At 38.3% G+C, this 18,118-nt stretch overlaps 1 protein-coding gene across 1 annotated transcript; it reads right to left on the reverse strand.

Annotated features, from left to right (window-relative positions):
- Window positions 1-2,307: 2,307 nt before the first annotated feature.
- On the reverse strand, window positions 2,308-17,921 carry LOC137291538 (ankyrin repeat domain-containing protein 13C-like). Its single transcript, XM_067822914.1, has 13 exons — window positions 17,813-17,921; window positions 14,810-14,851; window positions 13,347-13,451; window positions 12,796-12,927; window positions 12,107-12,173; window positions 11,521-11,665; window positions 9,774-9,905; window positions 9,366-9,433; window positions 8,158-8,242; window positions 7,817-7,966; window positions 6,891-6,919; window positions 6,435-6,535; window positions 2,308-5,783 (listed from the first exon to the last, which is right to left on the reverse strand). Exons 1-13 carry the CDS (start codon window positions 17,919-17,921, stop codon window positions 5,650-5,652), a joined length of 1,299 nt encoding a protein of 432 aa, XP_067679015.1. The 3' UTR covers window positions 2,308-5,649.
- Between the last annotated feature and the right edge of the window lie 197 nt (window positions 17,922-18,118).

Genomic DNA, 18,118 nt, shown 5'->3' on the forward strand with positions numbered 1-18,118 from the left:
TTTTGGAGAAGTGGAGTGTCCACCAACGAGAACTGACACCTAGTGTCATTTGGGTGAAGACATCAAGTGTCCACCAAAGAGAACCATCTGTGCTCATATAAGATACTGAGCAGAAATTCACTTGCCATATGAACCAAAAAGAATACATATAGTGCAGTGTGTGATCTGAAAATTTTGATCCATTCACTTGATAAAATACCAATCTGACTTCCTATTCTTGATATACACTGCTGAAGCCTACAACCAATTCACACCAATCACAGCATTATTTGTTTCTGTGACCATTCCTGCTAGTTCTTGTCAGATTAATTGCCACATTGAACACTGAGTCTCAGTGGACTTTGGCAGACAGTCTTTGCACAGCAGTAGTCTTGTAGATCAGCATTCTCAACTGATAGCCTTAGATGAAATGAGCAGTAAACCTGATGCAAGAGGAACAAGCTTAATTACCAGTACAAATGAGAAATGTAAGGATAGCTCACTGGTCATGAATTAAGTCTGTGTTAAAGGTATATCTTTCTGTGTGTTCCATCCTCTTTTTTACTTAAACATCCTACAATTTAACTAAACAGATTATAGCATCACATATGAAAGTGTTTTGAGCCTGCATCACAGCTGGAACAACAAAACATCATGTTAAGTTTTCATTTAGAGAAAATGATGGCAAAGCCATGATTGCAGGTAGCCATTTCTTATTTGTGTCAAAGACTCACAGCGCTGTACATGAAACAAGTAGTTGAGTGTTGAGATAACAAGTGATCACTGGGTTCAAAGACATCAGCAGGCAGCTTTTGGACATCATGTTTACTGAGAAGAACAAGAACAATATACATATACAACATCCACACATTTTCCAGAAATCTGATGTTGACTAGAGACATACAGCAGAATATCAGTTCTCATTTGAAATATATACAGGACACCAAAATCCACTGTAGTAAAACATAGTTGGAGTCCACATAAACTGAAGAACATTACAGATGATATGATGAATATCTTGATTTTCTATTGATCCCCATATGCCAAACAATGACATACTTAGACTAAATGAATTGTCTCTGGGACATTTGCTTAACGCTGCTTTGAAAATGGTAACCGTCATAATGCAACATGTCCGTTTGATGTTGTGAGCAATCCTATAATGAAAAAGGCTTCCTAATGTGGGTATATCCTGGCTTGGCTAGTGGATGAAAAGTGTGGACATTGTCCATATCCCTCACACGCATGCATGCATGCATGATGTTTCCAATACAAGAATCCATATATTATAAATGTCAACTAAATCACTACTGAGTGAGAAGGTGAGTGGGTGGTTTAAAGCCACTTTTAGAAAGATTCCTGCAATATGACACCAAGGGACAGCAGAAATGTGCTTCAATTTACTACTGTGTTTGGATTCATTTAGTTTAGTAACTATCACACAAAACTTGGTAAACAAAAGAAGGGAAACACAGCATGGATGAGAGACAAGAATGATGTCTGTGAGTGAGAGAAAAATGTGGAGGTTGAAAACATGACCAGTGATGCATACAGATTCACACACTCTATGATATCACACCATGTAACACACTCCTTGCTATGCTGCATGTAAGGTGGTGTTTGTGATGGTATACTGCATAGCAGCATGTTAAACAGATACAACATTTAACAGACAAGCAAGACAATCAAAATACTGAAGTAACTAGACAGTTTTCATAATTCTAGTGAGAAGTTCGGGAACTCAAAGACTGACATCTGCATCAGGCTCATGATGCACATACTATGATGAGCTGTGGAAACAAACTGAAGCCCTGGGACATCAGCTACAAAGCCTTGTAACAGTATCTCTGTTATCATCAAGACATTACAATTACTTTTGAGGAAAGAGGCGAAGATTTGTGCTTGGCTTACAAACCTGCTTTGGTAGCAAATTATTCTATGACCATTACAAACAAACTGATATAAGGCCAGACCAGTTTCAATTCTTGTTTTACGGATCCGCCTGTCGTATTTTGTCAAGAATGAGACAAACAAAATAATAATTAATTTTCCCTGCTTAAAAAATAAAATCCTGACTTTTTAACTGGCTAAAAATGTTAACTCACAAGAAAATATTTTTCAGGATGTTTTTTCACTCATATTCAATTCATAAATTGCCAAAAGTAAAATACTTTGAGTATTCAGAAGGACTATTACTTAGATTGGAAATTGTATTTTTATTTTTTTTTAATGTCTGCCATTAGGTTTTCAGAGGACAGAAATCCATTAAACAAGAAATATAATTGGTCTGGCCTAAATATTTCACATAATTATGACAAAAACCACAAGTGATTTTGATGTAAATGTTCCCTATTGCCACTGTACTTGTAATGTACCTCAACTGCATCATGTCAACTTGTAGACAACATTTTTACCATGGCAACACCACACCCTTCTTGAATTAACTACATCCCACAGACGTTTGTCTACTACATCATATATGTTAAAGTTGGCACAAATGACGTGCTTGATGCACAGAAGGATCATGATACAAGTAAATGATGTACCCTGTATTCCTTCCTCTGAACATTCTACAAATATCTATGACAACCACCACCAGTATTAGTACTATTACAATCACTTCCAACATACCCCCAATCAGTTCCTAATTAAATTAGTTCATGATATGGTTTCTGTCCTGCTATGACGATAACAACTGACACTGGGTTCAATGCTGGTTTATCAAGTCTACCACAGCAAGGGACTGAGAATTGTTTTGAACATTCTGCTCACTGGGAATAAAGTCTACATCTACAAGCTTGACAAGTTATTGCTCTTGACACCAAACTGACCACTCCCTTTGAATTGTTGAACACCAGTAGCATATGACTGCTGTTATTCATGTATCGCTTAACTAGAACAACTGCAATGCTGCTATGTGATTTTGAGTCATCACATTATTCATATCTGGAATTAACAATGATTAGCAATCTGATCAATTTATGAATCATATTACCGAGTACCTGAAGCACATCCAGCCACGTGTGGCAGTCGTCCAACTCATTGCTGCCACTCCCATTGCCAATGATTTGCATAAAACAGCTGAGCAGCCAAGTCTATGTACATCATTTACAAAGTCTACCTACCTTGTCTACTTTCACACATGATATATGTATTTATATACAGTCACATTGGAGACTAGGAATACAACAGAAATGTCAGGGCAGAGCATGCAGGCTTGGTTTGACAATATAAGGGTGGAACATCTCTAACAGCCTTGCTTCATCACAGACAGAAGTACAGCTTGACGTCTAGCTGCTTTAGTGTGATTCAGTACAGCTTGACGTCTAGCTGCTTTAGTGTGATTCAGTACAGCTTGATGTCTAGCTGCTTTAGTGTGATTTAGTACAGCTTGACGTCTAGCTGCTTTAGTGTGATTTAGTACAGCTTGACGTCTAGCTGCTTTAGTGTGATTTAGTACAGCTTGACGTCTAGCTGCTTTAGTGTGATTTAGTACAGCTTGACCTCTAGCTGCTTTAGTGTGATTTAGTACAGCTTGACGTCTAGCTGCTGTAGTGTGATTTAGTACAGGTCAATGTCTAGCTGCTTAGTGTAATGCAGTACAGCTCAACGTTTAGCCACCTTAGTATAATTCAGTACAGCTTGATGTCTAGCAGCCTTAGTGTAATTCAGTACAGTTCGACGTCTACCAGCTTAAATCTAATTCAGTACAGCTCGACGTCTAGCTGTGTTAGTGGAAGGGAGGATCATTATACTAGTAAGAATGATAGTGATAATGTCAATAGTTGGATCTGTGATATTTCAGCTGTACTTTTGCTCCAGTCCTCCATACATGATTGGCTTGATGAAAAAATGAGGTCCTGCAGCATACTAATCACATCAGTGTGGGTGGAAATCCTTCAGTAGTTTTATGCTTCAGGACCACCCTCACATGACCCCAAGGCAAGAAGAGCTGTGATGGGCCTGATGGGTGCGAGATGACTGACTTGTGTCATCAGCAATATTTGTACCTAGAGTCAAAGACCGAGGCAACATTGGTCCACTCAAAACACTGTTCACTGACATCCTGGAGAGTCATTCTGTTTTCAAGGAAATGCCATGTTTCCTGATCAGCAAGATAGGGAATATTTACTGTCACATGTTCAGCACAGATTTCATCTTGCTTTCACATATGCCAAATATATGGCATAAGTCCTGTTAATTCATTCCAATATCAGGGTCCAGTCATTTTCCTCAAAATATAGGGTACCTAACACCTTCACTTCCACAAATGGGACCTGCCATGTGTCCATACTTTCACAATAAAGGCCATGATTCTCTTGTCTAACAATCATGAACAGATACTTCTACCTACTGAAACCTGCGTCCAGTTGTTCACCATGTCTGTGTTCCCTGTGCTTTGTTATACATGACTCAGATGTACCATATAAAAGACAAGTAAACTTGTCATAAAAGCTGTCAAGATAAATATATATATATATGTCCAAAACTGCAGAGATAAATATATTCAAAAATGATTCCTCCAGTGTCTGTCAGTGTTACAATCTCACACAGCCATATACTGGTAGTTCACACCACAATCAATCAAGTAGCACTTCCACATGCTTAAGCACTGTAGTCAACAGCTACACACTCAGGTCCACACATGCACCATATGTAATACTGGTCAATGTATAGAACAACTGTAAACTATATTACCTGTGCCACTTGCTCTTCCCTATTTCAACAGTTCATTTATGCAACTTATGCTAACTTGTCATTTCTTCCCAATATCAATTGTGTCAATTTTTCTTCTATCTGAACCATATTGATACCATCTCTTGTCTTCCCTATATCACCATTGTCACTTGTCTAATATTAACAGTGCCACTTGCCTTTCATATATTAAGATTGTCACTTGTTTTATCTAATATTAACAGTGCCATATGCCTTCCCTATATTAAGACTCTCACTTGTCTCATCTAATATTGACAGTGCCACTTACCTTCCCTATATTAAGATTGTGACTTGTTTTATCTAATATTAACAGTGCCACGTCTTCCCTTTATTAACATAGTCACTTGTCTCATCTAAAATTAACACTGCCACATGTTTTCCCTATCTTAACTGTGTCACGTCTTCCCATATTATCACTTGTCTTCCTTTCACAGCATTACCTGTCTTCTCTTGATTAACACATCTCTTCCTTATATAAACACCTACACATCTTCCGTATACTGGTCATGTCTTCCTTACCTTAACAGTGTCACTTGTCTTCCCTATATTAACAGTGTCACATGTCTTCCCTATATTAACAGTGTCACATGTCTTCCCTATATTAACAGTGTGACATGTCTTCCCTATATTAACAGTGTGACATGTCTTCCCTATATTAACAGTGTGACATGTCTTCCCTATATTAACAGTGTCATGCGTCTTCCCTATATTAACAGTGTGACATGTCTTCCCTACATTAACAAGTGTCGCATGTCTTCCCTATATTAACAGTGTCACTTCATCGCTGCAGTTGCCCAGGTTTGTCAGTGGCAGATCTATGCCTATACATATGTCCTCATCCTCATCCTCCCCGTCCTCTGAGTCCAGACACAGATGCTGATGCTCTTGGAAGATATATGGGGGAAGATGCCGGACGCTGGTCAGAACGTGGACAATGTTGGCCTCGAGGTACAGTCATAAGTCTGGAAAGCGGTTAGGGTCTTCGCGGTAATCGGAGGGAATAATGAAGAGTTCTTCAGGGAGTTCTTCTTGCCATTCAAACATCGTGAAGGTCACTTTAGCAGTGACAGTTGGAAATACTGGAATTTCTGCAACAAAACATCCTAAACCATAACAATTTGTTCAATGATCAAATTACAATACATGTTGATATATCACATGTAAAATAACATGTAGTATGCTTAAACAAACATGATTTTGTGTGAGCCAAGCATAAATCTTGATATGCAACACTCAGCAATATTCCAGCTATAAAAAATTGTCCATTTATATTAGAACCATCTGAAATGTTGTCTAAACAAGACAGTCCCATGATTATCTTTGTGAACATTAATTATCACAATCGGGATAGGATCATGACACCATTTTCAGCATCCAATCTTCTTAGTTGCGTCCTTTGACAAGTATGGGTTGCTGGCTATCTTTTCATGTGACCCATGCTTCATACATAAAATAGTGAGTGAAAGAGTGAATATGGTGTAATGCCACGTTTAGCAATATTCCAGCAATATGACAGCGGGGGACACTAGAATTGGGCTTCACACATTGTTCCCATCTGGGTAATCACATCAGGGTCTTCAGTGTGACGACCCAACACCTTAACCATTAGACCACCACACACATAAAATAAAAAAAAAGACTCAAGATAAATTATAGAAACAGGACAGAAATAGAAATGAACTTCCTATAAATAACATATTTAAGGATCATCTCTGCATGTGTTTAAGGACAACGCTTACCTATCTTTACTGGGAACCCTGGTGGAAGTTTGGTGGTCATAAACTCTCTCAGTTTTTGAAATTGTTTAAAGGGTGCCACAACTTCTAGAACATCTAGTAATCTGAAAGGAACAGGGACATTTGTGATCAGAGACAGACAGAATTACCCAATCCATGACAACGCCATCATCCTACAAGACTAGGATTTTCAATTTAAAGAAAATAGAAAAAGAGGAACCACTAATGTGAAAAGGTGCACATATGGATCCTGTATCACTCTTTGAAAATGTTACACTAAAATTAGTTGAATTTTAACAAGATTATCTCCCCTTATCAACAAAGAAATTGATCAAACTGGAGAGAGAGACTGGACATTGTAATACACATCAAAACTAAAGCGGAGATGTCTCTCTAATATTTACCATCCTTGACACAGAAGTTATTTACAACGGCTCCAAGAACAGCATTAACACTTACATTTCAACACTCATTGGGAAATCCTCACTCTGAAAGAAGAGCAAAATTGTTACACATTCTGATGAGCTAGATTCTTTTTGGCACTTTATGAAATCTGAACAACATTATATTACCCCGGATAGCCCAAGCTGCCTGTTAGCTGACTTATTAGACTGGGTAGCCATTTTCTGCTGGGTGAACAGAAGCAATTCTGAACAGACTCACTTGCCTGAGGTGCTTCATTGTGGGTCAGGACTGAAGTCCAAGAAACTCTCATGAGTCAAGTTGCCAAACACAGTCACTGATCCAAGGATTCCCTGTGCCCAGTGTCTTAACTTCAACTGATTTGTGACCTGTGTCTATGCACTGGACAACACACCACCACGCCATATAAGTCCCAGTCAGCTAACAGGTAATTATTCATCCAATGGACCAACATTGTTTACTGGTCTTCAGAGTCTTGCAATGATCCCTGCTGTACAAGGAGTATTTGTACAGATGACAGATGACCAGATGCCTCTCTGTTCGCCAACAGGGAGTGAGTTTAGTTTTATGTCACACTCAACAATATTCATATAAGATTGTGGTCTGTAAACAACCATGTCTGGGCCAGACAATCTAGTGATCACCAGAATGAGCATTCTTCTACTCGTATGCAACTGGATTATGATGACAAGTGTCAGCCAAGTCTTATGACAAGTATGGGCTACGGAACATCCATTCTAACGTGGATCTTCACAGGTCCTGTTCACCAAGAAGGGAATGGGTACTGGAAATGGGGATGTGAAAAATGTTGTGGGCTCTCCTTGGAATTGGGAGTGGTACTTGTAAACCATGTTGATCTTCTATTTGAGGAACATATGTTAACTGCAGTTGAGCAGACACTAGTACCTTGGTAAGTGCATAATATCATTAGAAAAACAATGCAAGGCATTCCTGCTTCTCACCATTGCAACAGTTGCCTTGAAGCCTTTGGTACTCTCTTTCGCGATGAGAGTCCTTCCTAAACATGGTGGTCGTCCTGGCAACGCATTGATGTAATCGGACCAACTGGTGATGGGGTTGTCAGGTGGTTCCAGGGATGGGCGCCGCTCAAACTGAAACAGTAACATGCCTTACAAATTCACATGGTGTGTTGACAGATCTCATAATCTTACCCAGAATCAATTCCTTATTAAAGAATACAGTATACAAGGAAGCCGTCTGCTCTCTTTTTATCTAAATTTTGTTTTACATCTGCAAATCTTCATGTAAGCATTGTTTATCAGGTGTTGTTTACAAGACTTACAGCACAATTGTCCCAGGTGCCTTTACTGAAGTTCTCCATGATAGCCTTGTTCTTCTGTACATCCTCTGGAGACAGGTGCTCTCTCCTGTAACCATGGTAACATATTAGTCGCAACAGTAACACTGACCATAGCAGATACATATTTTGAGAGAATATGTAATAATTTAATCATTCTATTTTCAATTCTGAGCAATCTTTATAAAAATGGTATCATTAGTCACACAAGGACACTCTAAACAATCATCAAACTGAAATAATCTCACAAAAATCTACCAAGCAGGATTCACAACTGAAAATTGACACATGATGTGATGTAAAAGCATATAAAAAAGCAAACATCAGCATTACAATATGTATTCAATCTGAAATAAGAGCCCAGTAGCACTGCTTCTAAAATCTTCTAAAATGTATTTGAGATAATTTGTGCGACTAAGGTTTTCTGAGTCATGGTAAGCACTGTTGGTCATAACCGTAGTTAATTTAATGACAAAAATATATGCAGCACGAGGTCAGGAAAATACAAGAGTTTGGTACATTTGTCAGTTTCATAGATGTTTGTTGGTTACTGAATCTGATATAAGGGAAATTTATCTGTAAATACAGTGGAATGTGTCAAACCCGGGCTCTTTGTAAACCAGTTTTCTCCATAATCTGTTCTTAATATATCCTTAAAGCTTACTTTACAATCTGGACTCTCTCATTACAGATTAGAACTAAAAGAGTCCCAACACCTGACTTGCTATGAGAACAATGCTTTGCAACACAGATGACCAAAATAACAGTCTGTTGAATAAACATCTCTATTACTTGTATTCCTAGTGGTTAATGAAGTGTGATAAGATTAACTCAGTGTTAGTTTGAAAAGAAAATGACAGATTTCTTGCTGGTTTCAAATTGACTTCATAGATATGGAGTAGAATGATCAGAAAAACGATGTCAAAAGTCAAAGATGTTTATTGTTTATTGTACGTAGGTGCACTGATTTGTCACTTGGAGACAAAGTCAAACTCAGTGTTCAGTAATGAATGAAGTTGACTAATCTGGACTGGTTTATAATCTGGACAAATGAATTGTCCCAGGCCAGTTCGTAACAGACAGATTCCACTGGAGAGTCCCCTTGGAAGTTGTGACATAAAGTTTGTCAGCAGTAGGCATGGCGGGAAAAGTCATGAAGCAACTTGAATCAATAATACCATGTAATACCTCACCTTTTACGAGATTCTAGAGTTAAATTATTTACACAGTAGAAGTCTGCCCGGAACTCCCCAACCATTTCCTGAAACAAAAGTTGTGCGGCACATAGTACTCAGTAGTTTACTTTTCTTACCTTCCTACCAATATTCATAATTCCCTTTCAGGATAGTTCTCAGTTACATTAATTACAAAAGCAAACAGTTCAAATGAGACGATTTCCTTCCTGACCAGTTTATATCTCTGAAGAAATAAGTTTTTCCAGATAGGTTTCATACCAGTTGCTACATCTCCAGCAGAACAGTGTTAACTGTGTCTGAGTTCCGCAACAGTTAGAATCCTGGGTGAACTTGTGGATTTAATTAATTAAGCAGTGTTTTTGCCCTGAACACTGCTGACTGTTTCAGGTGAGGGAGACCACTTACTGTCTTGTCTTCACGGAAGAGCCATCCACTCTGGGCCCTGGAGAAGGAGATGTTCTTCGTGGACATCTGGGCAGCCATGATGTCGCTGCTCATCAGGATGTCCACCTCATCCTCAAGTTCCATTTCACTCTCCTGCAAAACAGCTCCCAACATCATTGTACGCAGAACACACCATACAGAACACAGTCTCTGTGCTGTTGTAATGCTACCTCTTGAAAACTAGCAAGATGTCATATATTAATGCATTAACAGTGAGTTGGGCATAACATGACACTGCACAGTAATCCTGTCATATCACTGCCTGGCAGTGTAATGTGGGAGGAGGCCCCAAGTGATGCAGGTCACGTTCAGCACTTTGGTGACTCCCATGAGCACTGGCATGGTACTAACAAACCTGCATATATAATCAGGGGCAACTCAGATTCAAACTCAACAAAACTTAAGGATTAAACTCTACAAAACAGTCTGCACCTTAGTCAATGACAAGACCCCACCCCCATCCCCTTGTGCCCCAAAGTATGTTTCTTATGAGCAGTGAAACAGCTCAGGTCACAATCAGGTGAAGTTAACCTATGATCGGCGCAGACAGTGCTTGGATGGTTGACCAGGAGCTTGACTCCTGAGAGTTTTTAAGACTCCAGTCCTGCCCCTCAATGAGGCACATGACACAAGTGGTCTCACCTTAGGCAAGTGTGTTTGTTCAAAATTGCCTCTATTCACCTATGAGGAAATGAATACCTAGTCAATAAGTCACGTGACTATAACCATTTAGCGCAGCTTGGACAGGCAGCTAACGAGCAGCTTGGGTTATCTGGGGTAATAATATGCCTGCTTTGACTGTTAGCGCTATGAGTATTCACCTCGTGAGTGGAGTCTGGTGCAATATAAATGCACAGATTATGATGTTATTATTATTATCAGCTTCAAATCTCATCAATACCAAAATACTGAAAACATTGCATGTGGCCACCTTGTCTCTTCCCGCTACATATGTGATAATATTATGGAGGTTTGAAACACATTCAGCCTCTGTATCATCGGTAGGGTGTATATTCATATACTAATTCAACATAAGCATAAGACTGTCATGCAGAGACAACATTTTCAGTACAAATACACCTAGGAAGTCGTGAATCACTAATAATTAAAAAATATCCTTAGATTATTCTATGTCAATGATGTTTCACTTTCAGTTCATATTTCAGTCATATATTCAGTTCACACATACATCTATTTATTCAGTTTCAGAACTTTCAGGGGTATATCAAAGGCCTTAAACAAATCTGGATTTTGCTACTTTATCAATAAATGAAGTACCTATACTGACACTCAAGTTTTATCTCAAAGTACTTTTAAAAGAGACATTCATATTAATATTTCTGTGTATGAGCTCAGATTTACAGAAAGGTTCCAGTCGTTTAATAGTGTTTATGAACCATGGAATGTAATAATACAAGTAAAACTGCTGCAGATTAAGTTTCATATATGTACTGTATTGAACAAACCATAACAAACATATTCTACTGGGAAGTTGTTGTATCATGACATCCCTACTGTACACATAGAACAGAAGTACAACACATTTCATACACTGCTATTACAGACTTAGTCACTTGAGACAATATACTTGAAATGACAAGAAAGATCAAAGGAGAATGAGCATGCTTTTAATAACATTCTCACATTGGTTAAGAAGAAAGAGTCAAGATAGTCAATGATAAATAATAGCTACCATTGTCGGACTGACCTCGTATCGAATACGCTGGAACACCTTGAGTTTGTTGTCCAATACTGTGAGGGACTGACGAGGACCGGCATCGCCATTAAATACAAATGATATATCACCCCGCTCCCAATGCATGTCATTAAAATCTACTAATGTTGTATCTAATCTGCAATGGAAAGAAAATAAACAATTACAACCTGTAGCAGTCAATTGGCATGACTTTTGTTCGAATCTGAATGGTTGTGTTTAACATCTCAGTATCATATTAATATAATTAGTGATCTCCCTCATTAACCCAGCTGTGTGTATTCAAGTTTGGGCCAAATGAAGAGAATACTTCCATGACTCGACATATTATACTTTCTCAGCATGAGTTTGGATTTGATCAAGGAATGCCAAATGAAGATAATACTTTCATGACTGGACATGAGATTCTACTTACATAATGCTATAATATACTGACCAGCAATACACGCAATACAGAATTCATGAAATTATGCTTTTTTAGCATGAGGTTGGATTTGACCAAGGAACTAAATAATGTGGATTTCCTGAATGCATTTCTTTAGCCAGTAAGTATATTTCAACGTTGTCTACCAAATATTACCTTATACATGCCCCTTTCTTGCGTATTTTGCATATATCTGAAGGTAGAATTCTGGATACTAAGGGCACTGAAAAACACAAACAAAATATTTCAAGTTGATTCATAACAACACACGTCAGTGTTAGAACCATTACCTTGAACTCCGGTTCGTTTAGACTGGAAAAAGACAGAGTTTGACTGTAACCCTGTTCATGAATTTCCTTGTCACGACATATAGTGAAGAAAACAAACAAATGCACATTCAAACTGTCAACATATGATAGTGAAAGACAACACCAAACAATGAATTTAGTTTATAGCATCCTCATAATCACCTATTAGTATTTGGCAAGCTGACCAAGGATGACTTACACTTGCAGCTGGTCCTCCACAATTTTGGAAATATCTATGTCATGTTTCTAGTACTGGAAAGTTGGATGTAAATCTATATTATAATGATGTGCTGTGACTGTGACTGTCTTACTGATAGTGTATTATCTCCCTATGATGCTATTACTTTAATGGACTTTAATGCAAACAGCAAAGGATGCTACTCTAGAACGTAACAGGGAGAGGATGCATCACTTTAAACTCTGTTTTTTCATAGCTTTCAATCCTCAATCTATGGAAGGTTATACCCACACACAAAGCAAAGGCCAATTCTTAATTTTGAGACAGAGAAGTGTGAAGAAACATTGTGAACGTCTCACCCCAGCTCTGAAAGTCCCACTTGAGTTCGAGGTAGAAGTCATCTATTTCCTTCAAGGCTTGGATGAGTGATGGACGCCTTTCTTCTAGCAATTCTCGAGACTGTTGCTTGAGCTTTCGTAGAAGGGAAACAACTAAAAAAAGAGTCGGGATCATCACCACCATCATCATCACCATCATCATCGCCATCATCATCATCATCATCATCCTCATCCTCAAAAATGATGACTGAACAAAACATTTGGATAGACGATTACTGATAAGATAAATCCATGTATGACAAAAGCAATGAATATGAAATGGGACATAAACTCATTACCATATTAACTCATGTGACCTTGACACGGTATGAAATACAATTACTTTATTTGACATTATGGACAATACTCTTGAGAGGTCAGAATAAAACAGAAAACAATTCCATGTCATGTCCTCTAATCCTTGTAACTGTGTCTAAAGACTGAATTATTCCTTAAGTAAGCATAATAACTGAAAGATGCCTCAATAAGCATGCTAAGAAGGAGTAAGTTTGTGTTAAGCCTATTGTACTTACTGGTCTGCCTGTTGCCGTAGCTGATGGCTTCTGCCAGGGGCGTCCAGCCCTGCAGGTTCTTCACCTTCACCGGGGCTCCATGGGCCAACAGGAGATGCACACACTCTGACAACACAGGCAGTCACAGCTCAACAACACTCATACACAACATGGACATCTGATATTTGAATAATGAAAAGTTTGTCACTGGACTCTGAGTCTAATAAAAAGGAGGTAAATTATCATGATAACCATTGATCTCAGACTTTTGGTCCGTTTGCACATATTTGGTATTTTCAACAACACAAATGCCATATCTTTTTGTTTCTGAATTAGAATATTGTCATAATTAAACACATTGTCACAGTATGGATTAGTAACCTGTTAGCTCATTAGAGATATCATAATTGGGACATCAAGGAGAATGTAAAAACAGCAACACCACTACAAATCTGGGTTAATGAGAAGGTGGTAGATTGATCCAATATTAAAATATCCCCGAAATCAACATATATTATCATTATTATGCCATACATTACATGCTTTCTGAAAAAGCAATTTAATTACAACACCTCCATTAAAGACTCACAAATAAGCATGAATGAGCTAGTTTAGTTTTACACCACACTCTACAATATTCCAGTTATACGGTGGAAAGTCTGTCAATAACGAGTCTGGACAAGAGAATCCAGTGATCAACAGCATGAGCATTGATCTACATGACTGAGCTACAATGACGTGTTTCAACGAAGTCAAAGAGTCTGACCACCCAATCACATTAGACGCCTCTTACAACAAGAATGGGTTACTGAAGACCAATTCTAACCCAGGTGCTCACGAGTTGACTTATAAACTGGCTAAATGATGTTTCAGTATGGCTGCCTGATAGCACTATAGCTGTGATCATTCACGGAAAGGTTCAACACAAACTGTTTCATTGTTTCAGAGGAGATTAGAACATCATAATGAACATAATATACAGGTAACCAGACAGCATTGACAAACAATGTGCCACCACATACATCCCAAGATCTCTCTTGACCTTCAACCAGGTGAGTCAAGACATCACTGAAATACTGCCAATTTTAATCCTAACTCACTGCCTTCAGGAGAGCTAGTAAATCACAAAACAGTACGTAGGTCAGGTAGCTATCTTCATATCATTCCTGGTAATGGGCAGGGATGGCAACAGGTGAAAGTGATTTCAGCAGAAAAACAGCTGGGGTCTAGGTGTCCCAACATTATGTCTAAAGAAGTTATGGTGAAATTCTGAAATTTGTAAGCTGAAGAGACACAGATATGGGTACTTGATTTTGATGAGCGGGGCCTCAACCCCTAAATATTTTCTCCCTGGATATAGACGAGTCTCAAGATCGACTGATTTGCATTTAAAACCACATATTTCTGTGGATTTGTGAAAAATTGCCGTCCCTGCATGTATAAATGTATAACCAAAGATAAAATCAAGGCAATGTCTGACTCACCCTTGTGCCCCAACATGACAGCCAAGTGGAGAGCTGTATTGCCTGGAACAGAGACAACATGTCTGGTAAGCATGTAGTCACACGTAAAATACAGACATTGGAGAATGAACAGTGAAATGGCAAGGAAATGAAGCTTCACACAGGCCGCTAGACTACATTCCTACAATGTAAGACTGTATTTTAGAGTTGAAAATAAACTCAGACAAATCACTGGACTAGTACCAAAACTTCTGAAAATAGTTTACAAAACAAGCTTAAGTCCATTAAACATAGTCACTGACATCTTTTGGCTGAGATTGTTGGCAGGATATTTATGGTGCAAATATCTATGCAACTAGTGCTTGCTCAAGGAGCTGGTATTTGTTTCCCTCCATCATTGGATGTCAATCTCAATCTCACATTGTATCATGAATCCCTAGGGAGTATTCAGCTCTTACTGCCACTAGATGCACAGACTTAATTGTTGCTCACTCATCCTAACGAGGTACCCTTTTATGTTGCACTCAGCAACATTCCAGCTATATGTAAATGATCAGTAAATAAACAAGGTTGGACTAGACAATCCAGTGGTCAACAGCATGAGCATTGATTGGGGCAATTAGAACTGATGACATGTCAACCAAGTCAGAGAGCCCGACCATCTTATCCCATTAGATGCTTCTTATGACAAGCATAGTTGCCTTTCATGGCAAGCGTGGATTGCTGATGGCCTATTCTACCCCAGATCTGCACAGGTCAGTACCCAATTCACAGCTGGGTGGAGTGGGACACATAGTCACAGTACTCTGTCCAAATTTACTATATGTTGCTGTACCCGCAACTGGGTGTTTGCACACATTCATGTGGCCACCATCTGGTCACATACCAATGGATTCGTGTTTTTTTTAAGTGCACAGGGTTGTGTACTGTAAACTAGGGGTTGTGACAATACGGGAGATAACTGCACACAAAGATGTCTCCAAGGCTTTCACATCCGGTCACAGGTGGGCTCGATCCTGACACCTCAACCATGCTGGATCACAAGCCTGGCCTTTCAGCTGGCTCGCCCACCACACCACCATTGGTTGATACATCTCTTTTCATGTTTGCTGGAGGATTTGCTGTTGATTATGCATGTCTTTATATGTCAACTTATCACAAACTGACTCCACTGATTACCTATTTTCACAGAACCAACTTCACATTAAACTTATAATCGGATACACCCAATCACAGGGAATAATTGAGAGAGTGAGTCTAGTTTTGTGCCACACTCAGCATTATTCCAGTTATATGGCGGCGGTCTGTAAATAAGCAAGTATGGACCAGACAATCCAGTGGTCAACAGCATGAGCACTGATCTGGGCAAATGATCACAAGAAGAGGATGCTGGTTTATGTATAGATGACAAGACGATGCAATGCATGTAACACCCTAAAAAATGAAAATAATCTGACACATATTTTTATATTTCATTTAAAAATGTTAGGAATTTACAAATACTGTTTACACTTAAAAACAGAATGACCTTGTATTATTTTGCTGAATGCATAGCAAAGAGAATTGTGGTGAGCGAGAGAACATGGTATGCTATTATCAATATTTCAGCAATATCACAGCTCGGAACACCACAAAAACATTTCACACAATCAGATGTTTAACCACCTTCTAACTCACAATGGGTCACATGGTCTTTAAATTTCAATGAACACCTCACTCTTTCCTCTGGTAGTTCTCATGAATCATTTAAACATTTAAAATGACACCTGCAGTCACTAAACTACCTACTAAATCACATGAGTCAGCCACCCTGGTAAAACACAGATGTCGCTTGTACTGTTTGTATGGAACAGTTACTATTACAGTAAGTAGGGTTATGCTTGGCAGTTTTGCAGTCTTCTCAAATAAACTTGACCAAACTCAGCTACTAGGGTATCATTATTTGATGCTGTATAGTCTTGTTAAAAAGCATTTGAACATATATATCTATATTACTATTATTAGTGCAATGTGCTCATCTAAAATTTGCATGATTTTCTTGTACGGACTAGACCAGCAAATGTTCATTAGTAAGCTGCAGGAGGGGTAAAATTACATGGCATGTCATGATGAGAATTCGGACTTGAATCAGGAGTCCCTTGTATGTTTTGGGGATGATATCAAATCTTTTATCAGAGCCCTTGCATATCATGTTAAATCTAATCCTGGAAGATATGACATTTATTAGACCCATGATCTTGATTCTTCAAATCAGGTACAGACCTGGGGCCCTATCCACAAGAAGTGTTAATATCAGCACATCACTCACAAGAATGTAATGAAGTTTAGCATTATCATAAATTGTAATGCTACTAACACTTTGTGGATCAGGGCACTAGCAGCATGAAAGGATCATTTCTAAGTAAATGTTGCCACTATTCTCGATACTTTTCTCATATAAATGACCTTTTGATTATCTCAGTTCAGGACTATATATTATAGTGGAGTATACATTTAGTGAAGACATGGCTGTTTCCATTCACCGATGATGGCAAAAATCCAACAGAATAACAAAAAGAATAAAAAACAACCATTCAAATTTCATAACTATTGCTTATTTCAGATTTAGATTGTTGATCATTATTTTTTTTTGAAAAAGGTCATTTCATACTAATGTAATCTTTAAGGATAGAGTATCAAATGGCAACTGCAAGTTTTTGTTCGCCTACCACAAATAAAGTCATTCGAAATTTCTACGATTTCGTTTGATATCACTTCAATATCTTTGTAATAAAATGTTGTTTCTGATTAAAGAGGACTGAAACAACACATCGTATTTTCGTGATCTGACAACTGGGTAAAAACTTAGCATTCTTCACAATAAAATCGCACTGAGCAAATGAACCAAACGATCACAGATAAAGGAACGGCAAAGATATTAAATCAAATTTGACATGATGTTCAACATCTGATTTCATTTCGGCCGCGAATAAAATCTCTATTGTGTACAAAGGGTACAACGATGTACGTGTGGCTAGAACTAACCATGAATGTCTTTCTGTGAGAGATCATAAGTTCTGATAAGTTGTGAAACTCGACGTATATCATCATTAAAAACACTTTCATGCAAGGGGTAATCCGAGTTGGCCGCCATCTTTATTTACAAGCTGACGTAAAGGGGAGCAGTCATTGTTTTAAGCTGTTTTTTTATTATGGTGGATTGAATTTACTTTAGCATTTATTTCAACGTCACCCCAAAGACTTCATACAAAAAATCAGAAATTATACAAACAGGCCTCATTGCAAGATAACGAAGTTGTGCTGAAATATTTATTTAGAACTACCTCCGGA

Source organism: Haliotis asinina, chromosome 7 (assembly GCF_037392515.1).
Source record: "Haliotis asinina isolate JCU_RB_2024 chromosome 7, JCU_Hal_asi_v2, whole genome shotgun sequence".
In the NCBI taxonomy this organism is placed as follows: Eukaryota; Metazoa; Mollusca; class Gastropoda; order Lepetellida; family Haliotidae; genus Haliotis; species Haliotis asinina.